Source organism: Purpureocillium takamizusanense, chromosome 4 (genome assembly GCF_022605165.1).
Source record: "Purpureocillium takamizusanense chromosome 4, complete sequence".
NCBI lineage: Eukaryota > Fungi > Ascomycota > Sordariomycetes > Hypocreales > Ophiocordycipitaceae > Purpureocillium > Purpureocillium takamizusanense.
The window spans coordinates 2,740,774-2,756,661 of record NC_063071.1 but is presented as its reverse complement, the minus strand read 5'-3'; the positions used below and the strand labels follow the sequence as shown (position 1 = coordinate 2,756,661).

The 15,888-nt window shown below is 61.3% G+C and overlaps 3 protein-coding genes across 3 annotated transcripts; 1 reads left to right on the top strand and 2 right to left on the bottom strand.

Annotated features, from left to right (window-relative positions):
- Positions 1–2,342: 2,342 nt before the first annotated feature.
- JDV02_005491 (uncharacterized protein) lies at positions 2,343–5,843 on the bottom strand. The gene is made up of 2 exons (XM_047986796.1): positions 4,834–5,843; positions 2,343–4,759 (listed from the first exon to the last, which is right to left on the bottom strand). The coding sequence occupies exons 1-2, from the start codon at positions 4,967–4,969 to the stop codon at positions 3,102–3,104; spliced, it is 1,794 nt and encodes a 597-aa protein (XP_047842779.1). The 5' UTR covers positions 4,970–5,843; the 3' UTR covers positions 2,343–3,101.
- Positions 5,844–10,654: 4,811 nt separating this feature from the next.
- On the bottom strand, positions 10,655–12,269 carry JDV02_005490 (uncharacterized protein; the record flags this gene model as incomplete). Its single annotated transcript, XM_047986795.1, has 4 exons — positions 10,655–10,956; positions 11,085–11,207; positions 11,354–11,749; positions 12,017–12,269. The coding sequence occupies 4 exons, from the start codon at positions 12,267–12,269 to the stop codon at positions 10,655–10,657; spliced, it is 1,074 nt and encodes a 357-aa protein (XP_047842778.1).
- A 1,877-nt stretch (positions 12,270–14,146) lies between these two features.
- BNA2_2 (Indoleamine 2,3-dioxygenase) lies at positions 14,147–15,836 on the top strand (the record flags this gene model as incomplete). Its single annotated transcript, XM_047986794.1, has 2 exons — positions 14,147–15,130; positions 15,345–15,836. 2 exons carry the CDS (start codon positions 14,147–14,149, stop codon positions 15,834–15,836), a joined length of 1,476 nt encoding a protein of 491 aa, XP_047842777.1.
- Between the last annotated feature and the right edge of the window lie 52 nt (positions 15,837–15,888).

Below are 15,888 nucleotides of genomic sequence, written 5' to 3'. Positions count from 1 at the left end.
ACTGGAGGAGTCAGAGGGCTGGGCGGCGCTGGGGGACAAAGACTCATCACCTCCCGTCCCTCACACTCACGCGCGGGGGAGCGATGCCGGCCTCATATGTCCACTGCCTGCCAAGTTGCGTTCGGCTGTACCTACAGTAGTAAGCATCACAAGCCAGCCCAGTCAGCCAGCGAGCAGGCACGTTTGGCCGACAGCGGGCAGCCCAGCCCAGCGCAGCACCAGCAGTCCCGCCAGCGCTGCTCTCAGGGTCACTCTCCAAGCCGCCAGTGCAGGTGGTGCTGCAGGTGCTGGCCTTCAGCGCGGCGCGATTTTAGGGGTCCCGACTCGGGGGTGCTGCACCCTGCTTCATCGAGGTACCGGTGTCGGCGCTCTTTGCGGGACGAGGTACCTTAGCTCAGCCAACGGTACCCCACGGACCCTATCCAGACAGGCCAATCACAGCAGTCCGACTTTGATTACAGCCAATCAGCTCTCTGCAATGGTCAACCGAGCGCCCGGAGGTGTGGGGGGGGAAGGCCGGCAGCGGCAACAAGCATGTGGTGGTCGGTGCAGCACCTCAATCCAATGGCGCGCGTGCGCGCGAATGCGGAGGCGACTTGGCCTGTGAGAGAAGTCGATTCATCTCAACTTGCGGCCATTATTCGCGTCCAAGTCCCGTTGGCCATTTCCCGTGCTGTTCCCTCTGTCGTCTCCAGTCTCCAGACGCAGTTCAATTGCACGCGAGAGCCATCCGTCGTCGAGACGGGCGCGCCGCAGACCAGACTCTCATGGCCATCCATCCGTGTCGTTCGTTGCCCGCCATCTATCTGCCCATCAGTGCTCAGTGTGCCGCGCCGCATAGAGGACCTAGTGCTTGGCTGGTTGGTTTTGTGGCGCCGGCGATTGTCGTGGACGGACTGGTCATTGCTCCCGCCACGCCAGACGATGAATCTGGGTATGTGCGAAGTGCGTGTTTCCTATTCGGGCGGCATTCAGGCACAGACAGGTTCATGATGCTAGACGGGACGACTAGTGAAAAGCCCGATACATCGTACATTGCCATATTTTGTCGGCATCAGTCCGTTTCTTCGCCCGTCAAACTTTGCCTATATCTACCAAGCTATATACCAACTGCCTACCTGCAAGCCTGTCACTCGTGGAGGGGGGCGGGAGGCCAACATCTGCTTCCGACCCCGGCGCGACCTGCATATCCATCTGCCCACCTGTCTGTCCATCACGCTGCAGGAAAATCTGTCCGTCATTTGGTCATGATCAGTGCCATCTCGGCCCTCTGACACGCACGCATCTCACCCGACTCCGTCAAGTCCGTCGTCTTGTCCTGCTGCTGCTCGTCGAGTCGCTCGCTGCCTGCTTCCACCACCACACCACCCACCTCTCTGCTAGGTTAGTAGGTATTCCCCAATTCACAGTCACGTTCTCCTCACCCCGCCAGCGCCGAGAGCATCACGCATCCAACAGCGCTGCCCCCTCGCGGCCAACGGCATTGCGGGCGACTCCTTGACCGCCCGCACCCAGGCGGCCGATCCGCATCATCGCTCATCGCCCATCGCCATTGCAGCCGGTTCTCGTCCATCCGCGGCTATACCGTGTACTGCACGAGTACTGCATTTGACGGGCATGACCACCAATGCCTCCGCCCACCTCTACCTACCACCCACCTTGGTTAGCTTTTAGCCGGCGTGCGAGTCCTGGCCAAGACTTGATGCCTACCTAGGTTTACAACACCACCATGCTACTGATCTGCTCCGTTTCAAGTAAAATCGCTCCTCCCCCTCCTCGTGCGTACCTACCTACCTAATTGCCGTGTCTGCCGCGGCCATCATCGTCGTACTGCCTACCTACCGTATGTGCTGCAGCCATTATCGTCATTCCGCCATCGTCCATGGCTAAATAGATCACCAAGACGCAGATTGCTTCCGCTTTTAGAGGCCCCTCCTCGTTCTGTTCTCACTTAGTACTACCCTGCCTACCTACTAGTTAGGTACTAACCTAGGTACTCACTCAGCGTGCTATGCTATTTACATTAGGTACTACCTAGTAGGTACGCAGTCTTATATTGCTTCGTAGGGTACCCCTCAGGGTACCAAGTGTCCACCAGCACTGGCATACCCTGTACCTCGCGGCATCACGACGTTACATAACGATATAAGTCGCGCGGTGCTTAGACTGTATATAACACATGCCTCAAATCCCTGTTTCCTGCATCACTGTCCTTAAAGGCCCCTTGGATTGCCCAAAGCGCATCTTCTGCCACGAGCATTGCCTAGTGGGTAAGGCTACGCTGCTTTCCTCCGTCGTCAACCCACGCCCGAATCGTCCTGCGTTCAAACACGACTAACAGTGCTGTAGGGAAATCCCTGGCGAGACAAGTTTGATTTTCGCATGGACAGTGGACATCTTCACATGGGTCTGCCGTTCGCCACGCTGTGACCAGGGCGCATCACATACATTGTTGTGTATATCTGTAACTCATGATTCTCGCCCGCCCACCCGCATGCCATGCCGCGAATGCAATACAAAGTCATGCCATACCATGGTGCGTCGAGTCGTGTCACCTCCCGCGCCGCCCCATATCGAATCGCTCTTGAACCATGGACGTCAATACCCAAAACGAAACAACCAAAGATTCGAGGAAAAGACAACAAGAAACGCCGGCAGGCACTGCGTGCCGCCCTGGATATCTTTCATCGCCAGCCTCCCCATGGCCCTGCCCGCCGTCCTGCCCAGCTTCCGCTCTATTCTGGCAGCAAATGGTATCTCAGTTTCGCGAACAAACAGCAAATAGAAATGAAAGTCGTTTCCGCCCTCTTGACTTGGCCGTGTTTCAGTATTAATTTGTGTATATGCGCGTGTCAGGTGCTGGCGCCAACTTTTCGGAGCTTGTAAGACAAGATCGATGAGAAAGAAAAGGAAAGAGTAGGGGTGTAGGCCGTGAAAACAAAATAGTAGTGAAGCTCAAGATGCTGGAGCCACGTGCAACGCTCGTCCGTCCCCGGTCGGCATGCTAATGTCTGTCTGTGCCCCGCGGTGTGCTCGCCGAGGCCGCCTCCCGTTATTATTAATATGTATGTGTGCGTTCGTTCTCCGAGGCAAAATCAGGCCTACATGCCCAGCATAGTCGGCATCATCTCCGGGGGGCACGGCGGGCTCTCGTGCGGTACCGACTTTTTGGCCGGCCGCATGCTCTCCATGCTCACGACGCGGCCCCAGGAGGCGGGTCGCTTGTGCGGCACCGGCGTGGCTGGCCGCACCGTCGACACCTCGCTGGCGTTCATGGTATAGTCGTAGAGTCCATGCGGCATGCCGATCGGAGTACCATACGGGTCGTACTGAACGGGCATGGGGCACCACGACTGATGCGGGTCTTGCTCCATCTGCATGGCGTACATGAGATGAGGATTGTCGACGGGCGGCGGCGTGTGCTCTTGCTTGGGAAGCACAAGCCCAGACTCGGGCGCGAACTTGGGCGCGTCGACGGGCCACACCGTTTCGTTGGGGATCGGGAAAGGCGTGCCTGGGTGCGGCCCGACCGTCGGGTCGTCTGCCATGATCGTGTCGTCGCCGCCCACGCTGACGCCGCCGAGCCCTTGCACCGACGGCGTCGTGCTGGGTGCGCTTGTAACGCCGCCGCCGCCCATGACGCTCGCCGGCGTTGGTGGCCGCGACGACCGCTTTCCCTGGCGGCTCGGCAGGCGAAACACGGACTGTGTCAGACTCGACCGACTCGACCGCCGCTTTGGGAAGGTCAATATGGAGGAGTTGTCGTCTTCCGTCTTTGGGCTTGGGCTCGTCAGGCAATGGCCCGGCGAGTCGATGAGACACAGACTGCGGTAGGGCAGCTGAAAGTAGGCGTCAATCTCGCTGGGAGGAGGCGTGCCTGGCGACGTGAAGGGCGCGGTGCCCAATATGTAGGCTAGGCGAACCAGAGTGGAAATGTCGTTGCCCAGGTGCCGACACTCGAGCATGCGCTTCAGGTCCCCCGAGGACCGCGGCCGCCAGGAGAGCTGCTGGCGCTTCTCCTTGGGCCAGATGCCCGTTTTCCAGGTATGCTTGACTTGGGGCTGGCGCATCAGGTTCTGAATTTGCACCTTGTACTCCCACAGACGAACGTCGAAGCCCTCCTCAAAGTGCTTGGCAATGTGCTCAAAGTGCTTGTCACGCGCGGCCGAGGAGTCGTCGGCCGTCTGCGCCTCGAACAGGCGGTCCTTGCACGAGGCGAAGCCGCACGCGAAGACGACCTGGGCGCACAGCTCGGTGCGGGCGGAGCTGTTGGGCAGGGCCTTCATCCGATGGACGTCCTTGGCGTGTGTGCTGTAGGCACGCTCGGTGGAGAAGGTGAGGTGGCAGCCCTTGGAGCGGCAGATCCAGACGACGTCGGAGCCGTGGAAGTTGTGGAGGTGCTTCTTGAAGTCGCTCTTGCGGCCGAAGCCGACGGGGCTGCTGTCGAGGAAGCACATGGGGCACTGATACTTCTTGGACGTGGGCGCGAGGAGCTGCGGCGAGGGGTGCGAAGTGACGTCGCTGGGAGGCAGCGGCGAGGGCACGGGGCCGGGCGAGTCGAGCCAGGAGCGCTCCATGATCTTGGTGGGCTCCGGCTGGTGCAGGGAGGGCATCTCCTGGGCGAGCTCTGGCCACGTGCACTGCGTGTTGATGGATGCATCGTCGGAGCGGCACTGGGAGGCGTCCGAGTTGGTCCATGCCAGAGACGGAGCGCTGATGCTGCTGATGAGGGTGCTCGCCGAAAAGGTCGAGGCACCGGCTGCGTTATTTTGTCATGTCAGGGCGGCCCAAGAGGAGAGACGGCGAGGTTGGTGCGGGGCGAGGTTGACTTACATGAATCGGGGGAGCCGGTCAGGGCACACAAGAGACTGGGGATGCCATACCGCTGAACGAGTCGAAGGAGTTGGTGGTGATCCTCATCGGTCAGAGGGCGGACGTTGGCGTCGTCGGTGGGACGAAGCGGGAACATGCTGGATGGGCGACCGTTTACACGCGTCGGAGCGGCGGTCGTGACACGATGGGACGGTGTCGGCTGGATGACGAGAGCAGTCGCATACGCGGGACCAGGGACGCACGAGAGCACGTCGAGCCGTCAGGAGTGACGAGGTGGACCGGGCGACGGCGGTCCGTGTCGTCTGCGGCGGCTCACCGCGCGCAAGAGGCGCGATGGATCTCGCACAGATGACGACGGGCGCGATGGCAGCGTGGGGGGGGGCGCGTTTGTGTCGGCAGAGGCCGAGGACGAGGCGGAGTACGCGGCCCACGTCGTCGTGGTCTGGTGTTGAGGGCGCGCGCGGTGGGCGTAGACTGGCGGTGAAGCCGGCGGCGATGCTCAGGATGCTGGGCGCAGGATTGAGCTGTCACTTGAATGCGTGTTCGTCGATGAGAGCGGGCGGATGGGCGGGCGGGCGAGGTGAGACGAGGGAACGGGAAGGGGAACTCGGGCCAGGAACAATGGAAGGAAACGGGGCGCGCACGAGGGGAAGGGAAAGGAGCCGGGGGAAGGGCTTCTAGAAGATCTGGGAGAAGGGCCTCCGCCATGGTGATGAAATAACAACGGGTTCGTGCCTGGGTCTTCATCAAAGTGTGGGCATGGGATCCCTGTCCAGGCGGCCAACAGGGGCCGAGCCGTTTCAGGAACGGAGTCATTTCTCACCGCAGGTCTCAACGCATTCTGAAACGCGCCTCGAAGCGCTGCCTGGGGCTTCCATGCTGCGGCGGCGGACCCAAAGGTGGTGTCCGTCTGGAAAGGCCGACGAGCCAACCGGCAGGGGGGGCGGCCGCCTGACCACCCGCTCGCAAATTGAGGTGCGAGGGGATGATCCCTGCCGGGGGGAAAAGAGATGTTGCAGGGGGGGGAGGGCCAGGCAGGCGTTCTGCCGTCCTTCTGGAAACCGGCTCGCGCGCTTGGTGTGCATGTTGCGTCTCAAAGGGCGGCCGACGAGGCGAGAGAGAGATTGGGCTTGCTGGGCGTTGGATGGATGGTTGGTGCTGGGCGAGGATCACCATTGGGCGACGGCAGCGGCCGTAGGGTGACATCGTCCACGAAGACGAGAGTTGGCCAGCTTGCGTTGGCGAGCACTGCGTCCGGCGTGGCGTGCCATCGCGTGGTCGATGGGAAAGCCATGCGAGCGAGCGGCGCTGGCAGTTGCTGTTGCCTCGTCGGAGCAGTCGGTCGTTTGTTGGTCTCGGGCACTCGTGGCCACCAACCGTAATGGCCGCGTACCGCGTCTTCTTGGACTCTTCTTCTTCCTTCTTCATGGATGCGATGCGATGCGATGCGTGCAGCCAGGGATGGGATGGGTGGGGGTCGTGGAGCGCGGAGGATCCTCGCGCGCGTGCCGGGGCCCAGGGACGGGCTGAGCCAAAGGGAATGGCTTGCCATGGCGGCCGGATGACGATGCTGCTGATGATTCGCATGGACGCTTTGGAGTGGAGGCGGAAGGATGATGATGGGCCTGGCTTGGTCCTGGTGGGTGGGTGAGTGAGCCAAAGGGGACCCCAGCAGGCCCGCGCTTGGCCAAACTCGGCCAGTGCAGACGGCCCACCCCGGCAAGCCCTGCAAGCCCTGCGAAGCCCTGCAAGCCCTCCCCTCCTCCAGTCCGGTTCAGTTGCAGGTGTTGTACCTAGTAGGTGTCCGCCAGTTGCCCTCCACAAGTCGCTGGGAGCATTGGGTGAGGTGCAGTGGTATCTGCCCCGTCCTGCTGGAGCCCAGGCCAGGCACGCACGCCGCTAAGCCCGCCCTGGGAGCGCTGGAGTTGCCGTCACCGGGAACTAATGGAATTCACGCCCAGGCTCGCCAGGCACCACCTATGACACCTTGGCCTTTGCCCAAGGTGGGTGCCCGCGCTTCGCTGCAGGGCATGATGGGGGCCATCCATGTGTCCGCTGATGAAGCAGAGCAGCCACGCAACCTGTCGAAGCTCCACTCACCAGCAACACCAGCACCCCATCAGTCATGGAGGCACGAGTGCCGCCCGCAGTGTCGGTGTGCTTTGGACGGTGCTTGGACGCTGTCTCACTGGACAGCACGTTGTAGTAGGTAGCAGTGCACAATCTCCCATTTCGTTGTGTTGGCCAGCACGCGCGATGCCACGCCCGCAAACCATGTGGGCAAAGCCCGCACGAAAAGGAAGCCATGACAGCAACAGCAGAGAAACGAACGCCCAGCAGTCGTCATCTACGCAGCACGCGGATGCTGCGGAAATGAAGGCCCTGCCTGCCTGCTTGCCTACCCTGCCGTTGCCGCGCAGGCCAAACCAAGCCCAGGGCGAGGCAAAGGCAAAGGCAAAGACAGAGACAGAGACAGCTGTCGCAGCCGCGCTCCCCTCTTGTGCATGTCTGACACGCGATGCCGGAGAATATGGTCAAGATTGACGCTGCGCGGCACCTGGGAAAAGCAAAAAACCACAGGCACAGACAGGTCAGGGGCAGGGCCCATGTGCGGTTGCAGTGTCTCTCCCGCATGCATGTTCGGCCCCCAACTTGTGGTTATATTCTTTCTGATCGTCGTCGGCCGTGGAAGGGTGTGTGGCATGGAACGCGAGCTGGAAGACTTGTGGAAGCACAAGGACGACCGACCGATGCAGCACCACCCAGACCAACGCAGGGGGAGAAGGGGAAAAAAGAGGAACGGCTCACTACTACGTACTGTCAGCACCAACAAGGTGCAGCAGGACCACGAGGTCGTCGCGTGCCGCGTCAACCACCTTATTTACGTACGGGTTGCAACCAAACTCAGCTCGGGCTCCAAGATTGCCTTGCTTTGCATGCCCTCGCCAATCAGTCGACGGCCTTGGTCCCGAGGAGTCGTGGTACGGCAGACTAGGAAGCGCCTCTGGCGAAATCGTACCCTCCTCCATCGGCATCGCCGTCGACCCAAGCCGGCCGTCGACCCCAGAGACAGGGGTGGTGGTATGGTGTGGTTGGTGCACGCCTTTTGCCTTTTCACCACTGCTACCTCGATGTATACGCAGTGCATTCGTTGCAAATTGTCAGCCATTCCAGGTTCCGTCAATCGCCCGTCATCCCGCCTGGGGACGCCCCTCCGGTGCGGGTTCCACGGCTTCGGACCTGCAGGGGCTGCAGGGCTGTCGTGACTGTGACGCGCCGGCGGCGGGGCCATGGAGGTTTCTATTCTTGTTCGCGTGTCGTCAAGGTATCGTTCGTCCTGTCCAAGGCCCTGATCGCCCGTTAGCTTGCTTGGGAAATCGTCAAACAGACGAAAGGGGGGAACAGCCACCTGGTGTTCGCAGGGGATGGGCCGGGATGGGATGGAACCTTGGAATGAACGGATGGAAAGCCTGAGTCTGCCTCCCGCCACCCGCAGCACGTGCTGGTGCAGCCACCACCACCACCACGCTCCAGGGGCTTGCACAGGGCAGAGGTGAGGTGGCTCATCAGGGCTGCTCGGTCATGCAGTCGGGGGGACAATCCACCAGCGATGCAAATGCCCTGGGGCCAAGTTCCTCCATCCTCCACTTCCAAGGCTGGCGGCGCCTCGTCCGTGCTGTGTCTTCAACTCAGCCACGGCGTGCAGCCACCGCAGCCTCCCCCGGCGCTCGGCGGACGTTTCGCTAACGCCATCATTTGCAAGGTGGAGGACAACTTCCAGAGGACGAGAAGGAGGAGGTTGCTGCTGCAAACCTTGCACTTGCAACTCTTGTTGCACTCCGCCCACCCACCCAACGCTGCCTCATTGCGGCACACCCAACGATGCCTCGCGCCGCAATTGCGTTGCAACGCATCCCGCCCCGGCCATGGGAACACCGCACCAGCCGCCGTCGATAATATCATCCATCCATGTACCTATCATGGAGGTACGAAGTACATATGTATGCAACCACCACCGCCCCCCCTCGAGCTGATGCCATCGGCAGCAGCCGCACGTCCATTGGATCCTTGGACGAAGCCACTCGGCGCCTTCATTGGGCCTTTGTCGCCGTCAGCAGCCTCGCTCGCTCGTGTCGCGGGCACCCAACGCGCGCGCGCTTCTCCAAATGCAACCCCGCCCTCCGTGGCCGCATGCCCTCGCATCTGCGTGCCAAGCGAACAGGCCATTCGCTCCTCTCGTCTGCTGCTGCTGTCTTACAGCGCAGTTTCATCTTTGTGCCGTCGCAGCAGCAGCAGCTCCTCCGAAGCCTGGCATGCCCCCCATCCCATCCCGGGGTGCCGTCAAGCCCGTCATCGGCAGGCCGACCAACGCGAGCCGTCTCTCTTTTGTCCTCCTCGCCCCGTGGCGACGAATCAAGGACGAGAAGCCTGACTGTATCTTTGGCCCCGATGAAGAAAAGAATATCGACGTCCGAGCTTCTCCTCAGCCGCCCACTCCATACAACAACCCCGACCTGAGCGCTTGTGCCACGTGGTTCCCTTGATGTCCTGCCTGCCCTCTATCCGCCCGCCTGGGTGGGGGAGGGAGGAGGAGAGTGTGACGGCTCACCGGCAGCCCTGGCGAGACGCGGCTCTGTTTTTTTTGGTCTGCCCCTGGTGGATGGACGGCTGGATTGATAGTCTCCATGCATGGCATCGGTCGGCTGCCGAAGGACTTTGACCTGCCCGATGCGCGTCTGTCGTGGAGCCTGCCTCTGGTTACCGCATGTCTCAGACCAGGGATGCCGTCCCTTCCTTCACACGTTCCTTGGCCCCCGACGCTGTGCCACAACGGGCCAGCTGCACTGAACTCGATGCGCGGCTGCCCGTCTGGCGTCTCACGGATGGGACTGGCGGCGAGCCGCTCTGCTCGGTTGCACACGGGCACGCGTGTCGTTTCACCCCACGTTGGCGAGCCATTGCTGGCCGGAACGCAACAACCGATCAGGGCGGGGTCCGTCCATCCAGCCGTGCCTTGTTTGGTTCGCGACGAGGAGGAGCGGTTTGCTCCCATGCCATGTGAGTGGGCGCGTGTTCGTCCGTGAGACTCTGCCGTGCTAGCCGCCGTGGTTGAAGCGGCCGCACATGAGCTGCCACGTGCTTGGGCTGCTCGACCAACTGAAAGTGAGCCTGATCGGCCTCGTCCCGGGCCATCGCAGCACGTGGCATCTCTGCTGCTGTTCGTCGTTGGCGGCGCAAGGCCGATACCGACCCTCGGAGAAGACCCAGCGGGCAATGGCCGGTACGGGCCTTGCACCGCTCGACTCTGTTGATGGGCCTATTGTAGCAGACCAACTGACAAATGGCATGGCTACTTTTGTAGTTGACGTCCTGTCCACACGAGGCCACAGGCCACCTCGCTGTGACGATGGCGATGTCTTCAGTCCCGGACAAAGCGCTCAGTGTGCAAGCTATCGGTATATCTGGCTCACGTTACTTTGTTCCAGTCACTCTCTGGTGCCGCGCCGCCTCGCCGACCGAGAGTACTGCCCGGCGTATATACTGGCCACCCGAACTCACGTACATCTTCTCTTATCCGCTCCACAACCACGATAGAACCCGTTAGAGTTGGCCACCCGTACTCAAATGAGCATATGCGGTCACATCCCGATGGTCGGGCTGCCCTCTCCTCCCATCACCGCCAACCAGCCCATGACAACCAATGCCACCAGACATCCCCTGCGGGACGTCTCGACTGCCCGACCACCCCTCACATAAACGTCGGCGCCCGGGCACACATCCGTGCCACACACAGAGGCGCACGAGAAACCCAGTAAACCACCTACACAGCCAGGTCCTCCGTGTTCATCCTCACGCAGTCCTCTAGGCTCGTCCATCCGTCGCGCCCCATCTCGCGCAGGAGGGCCTCGGCGCGCGCCGTCCCCGGCACCACGCTCCCGTCGAGCGGCGCGTCCGCCACGTCCGGCGCGAACGTACGGCGCGGGTACAGCTCTTGCATGGCACGCTGGATCGTGCGCCAGGTGTAAGGGCCCGCGTAGGCGAACAGCCGCTCCTCACGCACGTCTGGGTGCAGCAGCGCGGCGACGTGCAGCCGCGCCGTGTCTTGCACGTCTATGTAAAAGTCTGGTGCGCGCGTGGGTGCTTGGTCAGCCTTGCAAGTAGGGATGATGATGGAGGACTAGTAGAGGCAGCAGGAGAGAGGCAGGAGAAGGAGAAGAAAGGGGGGTGGGATAAGTAGGTACATTACATACATTGCGCAGCGGAGGCGAGATCATCGTGGTTGCCCGTGAACAGCGCCGCGACGAGCCCCGACGTGGACGGGTGCCCCTGATGCGTCACATCCAGACTCTTGCCCATGTTCATGCTCGGAAGTACTTGTAAGAGTTTCTCGTCAGCACACACGCACCGCTCTACATCTAAGGGGCGGCTTCATGCGTCACATGGTTGGGGACGCAGCAGGCCAGGCCAGGCCAGGCGCCGCCTTCATGTAAGGGGGGTTAGGGAGTCAAGTTAGGCTCACCAGCGTTGAGCACGAGCGCAGGCCGCGTCTCACGATACCACCTCCACAGCGCCCTCTCCGCCTCGGTCTTGCACGCGGCGTACACGGCGAAGCCCCGGGCGGGCTCGTACGGAGGCGGGGCCCACGCCTGCGCCACGGCGGCATCGTTCCACGTCTCCTTGGTGATGGTTGGGTACTCTCTGCCGCCGTTGTCGGGCCCGGTGGTGGCCGTGGTGGTGATGGGACCGGGGTTCGCGGCCGAGGCGCAGCTCGACGTCTGCACGAAGCGCCGCACCGAGGGCGTGCGCGAGGCGGCGCGCGCGAGGTTCACCGCGCCGGCGACGGTGGGCGTGATGACGGCGTGCGGGTCCGGCGCGAAGGTGGTGTCGGAGGCGATGTTGATGACGCCGGAGGCTCCTGCGCGGGATTATTATCATCATCATCATCAGCCCCTGATATTTTCATCGACATGACACGCAAAACCCTGATATGATGCCCATGCCACTCGAATGCAAACTTGTATAGCTTTCTCGAGATGTCCCAGCATCGGCGTGATTAGGGCCGGAGAAAAGGGGTGGAAACGACCGGGGCATTGAGTGGAAGAAGAAACTTGACACTTGGACATATATCGAAACTGTGTAGAACATCTTGACACCTGGGCATATATCGAAACTGTGTGCCTACCTTGGAGAACCTGGTCAAAGGCCCCCTCGGCAGCCATGTCCGGCACGCCGTGCAGCTCGAACCGGCCCTTGCCGTACCTGTCGTCGAACAGCGCCGCGAGCCAGGCGTGCTTGGCCGCGTCGCGCGTTGTGCCGCGGACGGCGTACCCCGCGGCCAGGAGCTTGTCGGCGACGTGGCTGCCGATGAAGCCGGAGACGCCGGTAACGAGCACGAGGGTGCCGGGCGGGAGGACGGGCTGCGCGGAGGAAAACATGATGGGGGGCTTTTCGGTCCGTCAGTTGCTTTGAATCTCTATGTTTAAGAAGCGAATGATCGGTTGGTTGCCTTTGTGAGGCAAGGTTGCTGGTTGCGGGAGAAGGTTGATCGTGATTGACGTGATGTGATGTCTCGCCATGGTGATGTGATGCTCAACGGAGGCTTCTTATATCGTGACGATGATACCGATGATGGAGTCGCCCTCATGGCCTGGGGTCTCGCGTCGCGAGCCGTTCAGGTCTGTCCTCGGGTTCCAAGCCATGATGACCCGATTGATTCGGCTCTTGGTGCTCTTCACCCATGGTGATGCTTGCGCTTCAGATCGGCGGCCGTTGCGTTGCTGCGGATGTGGCCAATATCGGACGGAGCTCTGTCTGCCTCACGGCCACATCGGAAGCAACGCTTGCGGGGACGGGGAAGGAGACTCAACTCATTGCATGTGAGGGCCCCATGGATCTTATAAAGCCGAGAATTAATAATGCAGTGGAGAGAGAAAAGAGTTAGATAGGTTTGCTTTAACGATGAATCTTGCGCTGGATCTCTCAAGTGATCGTCATGGGGTGACGATAGGTCGCGGGTTATGTTATGCATATTCACATCAATGAGGCTCACATGCGCATCGTGAATGAGTTGAATACGTCATGAAAGCTAAAGTTGACCCAACTCATCACGGAAAGAAACCCACTTCTACTCGAGATGAACTACCTGAAAAGCATTCTACATCCGCTCATACGCCCATGTTGCCATTTACGCAAGAACGTGGACACATAGTTCATGTAGTGTGCCTGGGGTCATCAATTGCATTCGACTTGGTGCGTATTATGTCGGTGCTCCCGTGGCGGGCTTGACTCGATTGGACTCTCTCCCATTTCGCACCCGCCGTTTTCGTCTAGCAATTTCAATCCCAGCGCTGTCCAGCTTTACACCCATCGCTTTTCAGCCATGTGTCCATAACACAAACCTGCAAGTTGAGTGGTTTATCTGAACCCTCAAAGCCAACTAACTACTACAAGCCCTCTTGGAAGCACATGCCCGCTCCCCATCGACTCGACCATGGGCTTTCGACAACTCCCTCCCTCCCTCCCTCCCGCCTATCGAGACCACATCACCCCAACGCTAGAGCCATTCAACCATATGCGTTGCGCGTAAAATGCGCAACGAGTCTCTGACGGCTCGTGCGAGTGTTTCGACGACAGCACAGGCAACCCCCCAACGACACACACTTTGTCTTTTCGATATTTATTTTCTCTTGTGCCTTTTTTTCGATTACGATATAGTTTGACGGACATGTCCGCCGGAGACATTGCGCGGTTTGATCCTGCGCGCCCAAGGCCATACGACGTCTATGCGCCAGAGCCATAAAACGCCCTGGCGGCAGAGATTACATGTACACATACATCACCGTGCAGCGACCTCGTGACGATGGGGGGTCCCGGGGTGCGAGAACAGTTGCATGGAACGTGAAGTGATAAGAGAACCTTGGCGACGTGTATGCGTTGCCCCGAGTGCTTGTTCCGTGCTGACGACTGGACGGTCGCACCCCTTGGCCAGACGACATGCCGCACTGCTAGCCTAAATAAGTGGTGTATGCGTCAAGCCAAGGGCGCGCGCATTGTCAAGTGCGAATCGAAGCGCAACGCTCCAAGGGCGCTGAGCGGCAAGATGTAAAGTGAACTAGGACATAGAGGCCTGGATTATATATAGCTTATACTCAATTGGCAGGTCGATGTACAGCACTGATACAGGTGTGCAGAATTGTGAAAAACGACGACTTAGACCGCCACTGCTCCGTTACGTTAATGCCATCACCAGCACCAACTAGACAAGCATTATACGGGCATCCCACTGCAACGTGCTTCAGCGTGCAACCCCATCATGGTAGTCGTCTTCCCAGACCTCGCCTCCTTTGGCCTCTCCCGCACGAGGGGCTTCCTCTCCGACGACACCCCCCTGACCTCCTTCCGCGACGGCTACTACGCCCCGTGGGACGACCTCGCCGCCCGGCTGCCCGCGCTGATCGCGTCGCGCGCGCTCGGCGGGCACGTCGGGGCGCTGCCCGTGCTCAGCACGAGCGGGCTGACGACGGAGCCGGACCTGCGGCGCGCGTACGTGGTCCTCGCGTTCCTCGTCCACGGCTACGTCTGGGCGGGCGGCGGCGATGCCGCCGTCGTCGACACGGTGCCGCCGCAGCTCGGCGAGCCGTTTCTGCACGTCTGCGAGCGCCTGGGCATGGAGCCCGTGCTGAGCTACGCGGGGCTCTGCCTTTGGAACTGGGCGGCAGTGGTGGGTGGTAGCGGCGGCGGCGTCGGTAGCAACGAGGATAACAATGATGGCGATGATGCCGGCGCTGGGTTCTACGACTTGGAGGAGCTCGTCTCGCTCGGGTCCTTTACGGGCACACGCGGCGAGGACGCCTTCTACCTCGTCCCCGTGCTAGTCGAAGCAGAGGGCGGCACGCTACTGGCTCTCCTGCTGGACGCCCTCGCCGCGGCCGTCAACGGAAACGACGATGCTGACGACGACGACGACGACGACGACGTCTCCTCGGGCCTGGTCGCGGCGCTGGACCGCTCCGCCGAGGCGTTGGCCCGCATGGCGAGGCACCTGCCCAAGCTGTACCCCCTCCTGGACGCGCGCGCCTTCTACCACGAGCTGCGGCCCTTCTTCAGCGGCGGCAGGGGCATGGAGAACAAGGGCCTGCCGCGCGGGGAGGTGGTGTTCCAGCGCGTCGACGGGTCGGAGCGCCGGGCACGGTGCGTGGGCGGGAGCGCAGGCCAGAGCTGCCTGTTCCAGGCGCTCGACTGCGTGCTGGGCGTGCGACATGAGGGTCCCGGCGGGGGACGCGAGTCCTTTTTCGAGGTGAGTTTTTTTTCTTCCTTCTTTTTAGTGTCAAAACATATCCAGGGGGCGCCGGCCTGGGCTGGGCTTGGGCTGGTGGTGATGATGTTGGATACGCATGTGACGACAGGCCTACGAAGTGGGAGGGCGCGCACCGATGAAACGACCCGATAAAATGGGCAAAGGACGCTGGCTGACCTGTTGCTGCTCTTTGCGCGCGCCCGCGTGACGATAGGAGATGAGGGCGTACATGCCCGGCAAGCACCGCGAGCTGCTCGGGCAGCTGGCCCGCTTGCCGATGACGATACGCGGCTACGTCGAGAGCCACCGCCGGTCCGATGAGCGGCTGGTGCGGGCGTACGACGGGTGCGTCAAGGAGCTGCGGTCGTGGCGCGGGAGGCACATGGCCGTGGTGAGCAAGTACATTGTGCAGCCGGCACGCCTTGCGGCCGCGCAGGAGGCTAATGGCGATGATGATGATGCGCGAGAGACGAGGAACGGGGCGCGGCGCACAAACGGGGGGGATGGGACGGGCCCGGCAACAAGGGGCGAGAGAGAGCAAAAGGAGGAGGAAGAGGAGGAGGAGGAGGCCGGGCTGCAGGCGGTCATGGCCAAGGGCGGCGGGGATGAGCTCCAGGGCACGGGCGGGTCGGCCCTGGTGCCGTTCCTGCGTCAGTCGAGGGACGAGACTGTGGGATTAGGGCAGCAGAGCGCGCGGGGGAAGTGATGCTACGGCGATATAGAATGGTGAAGCGTTGTTGGGTAGACTCTTGTTGGTG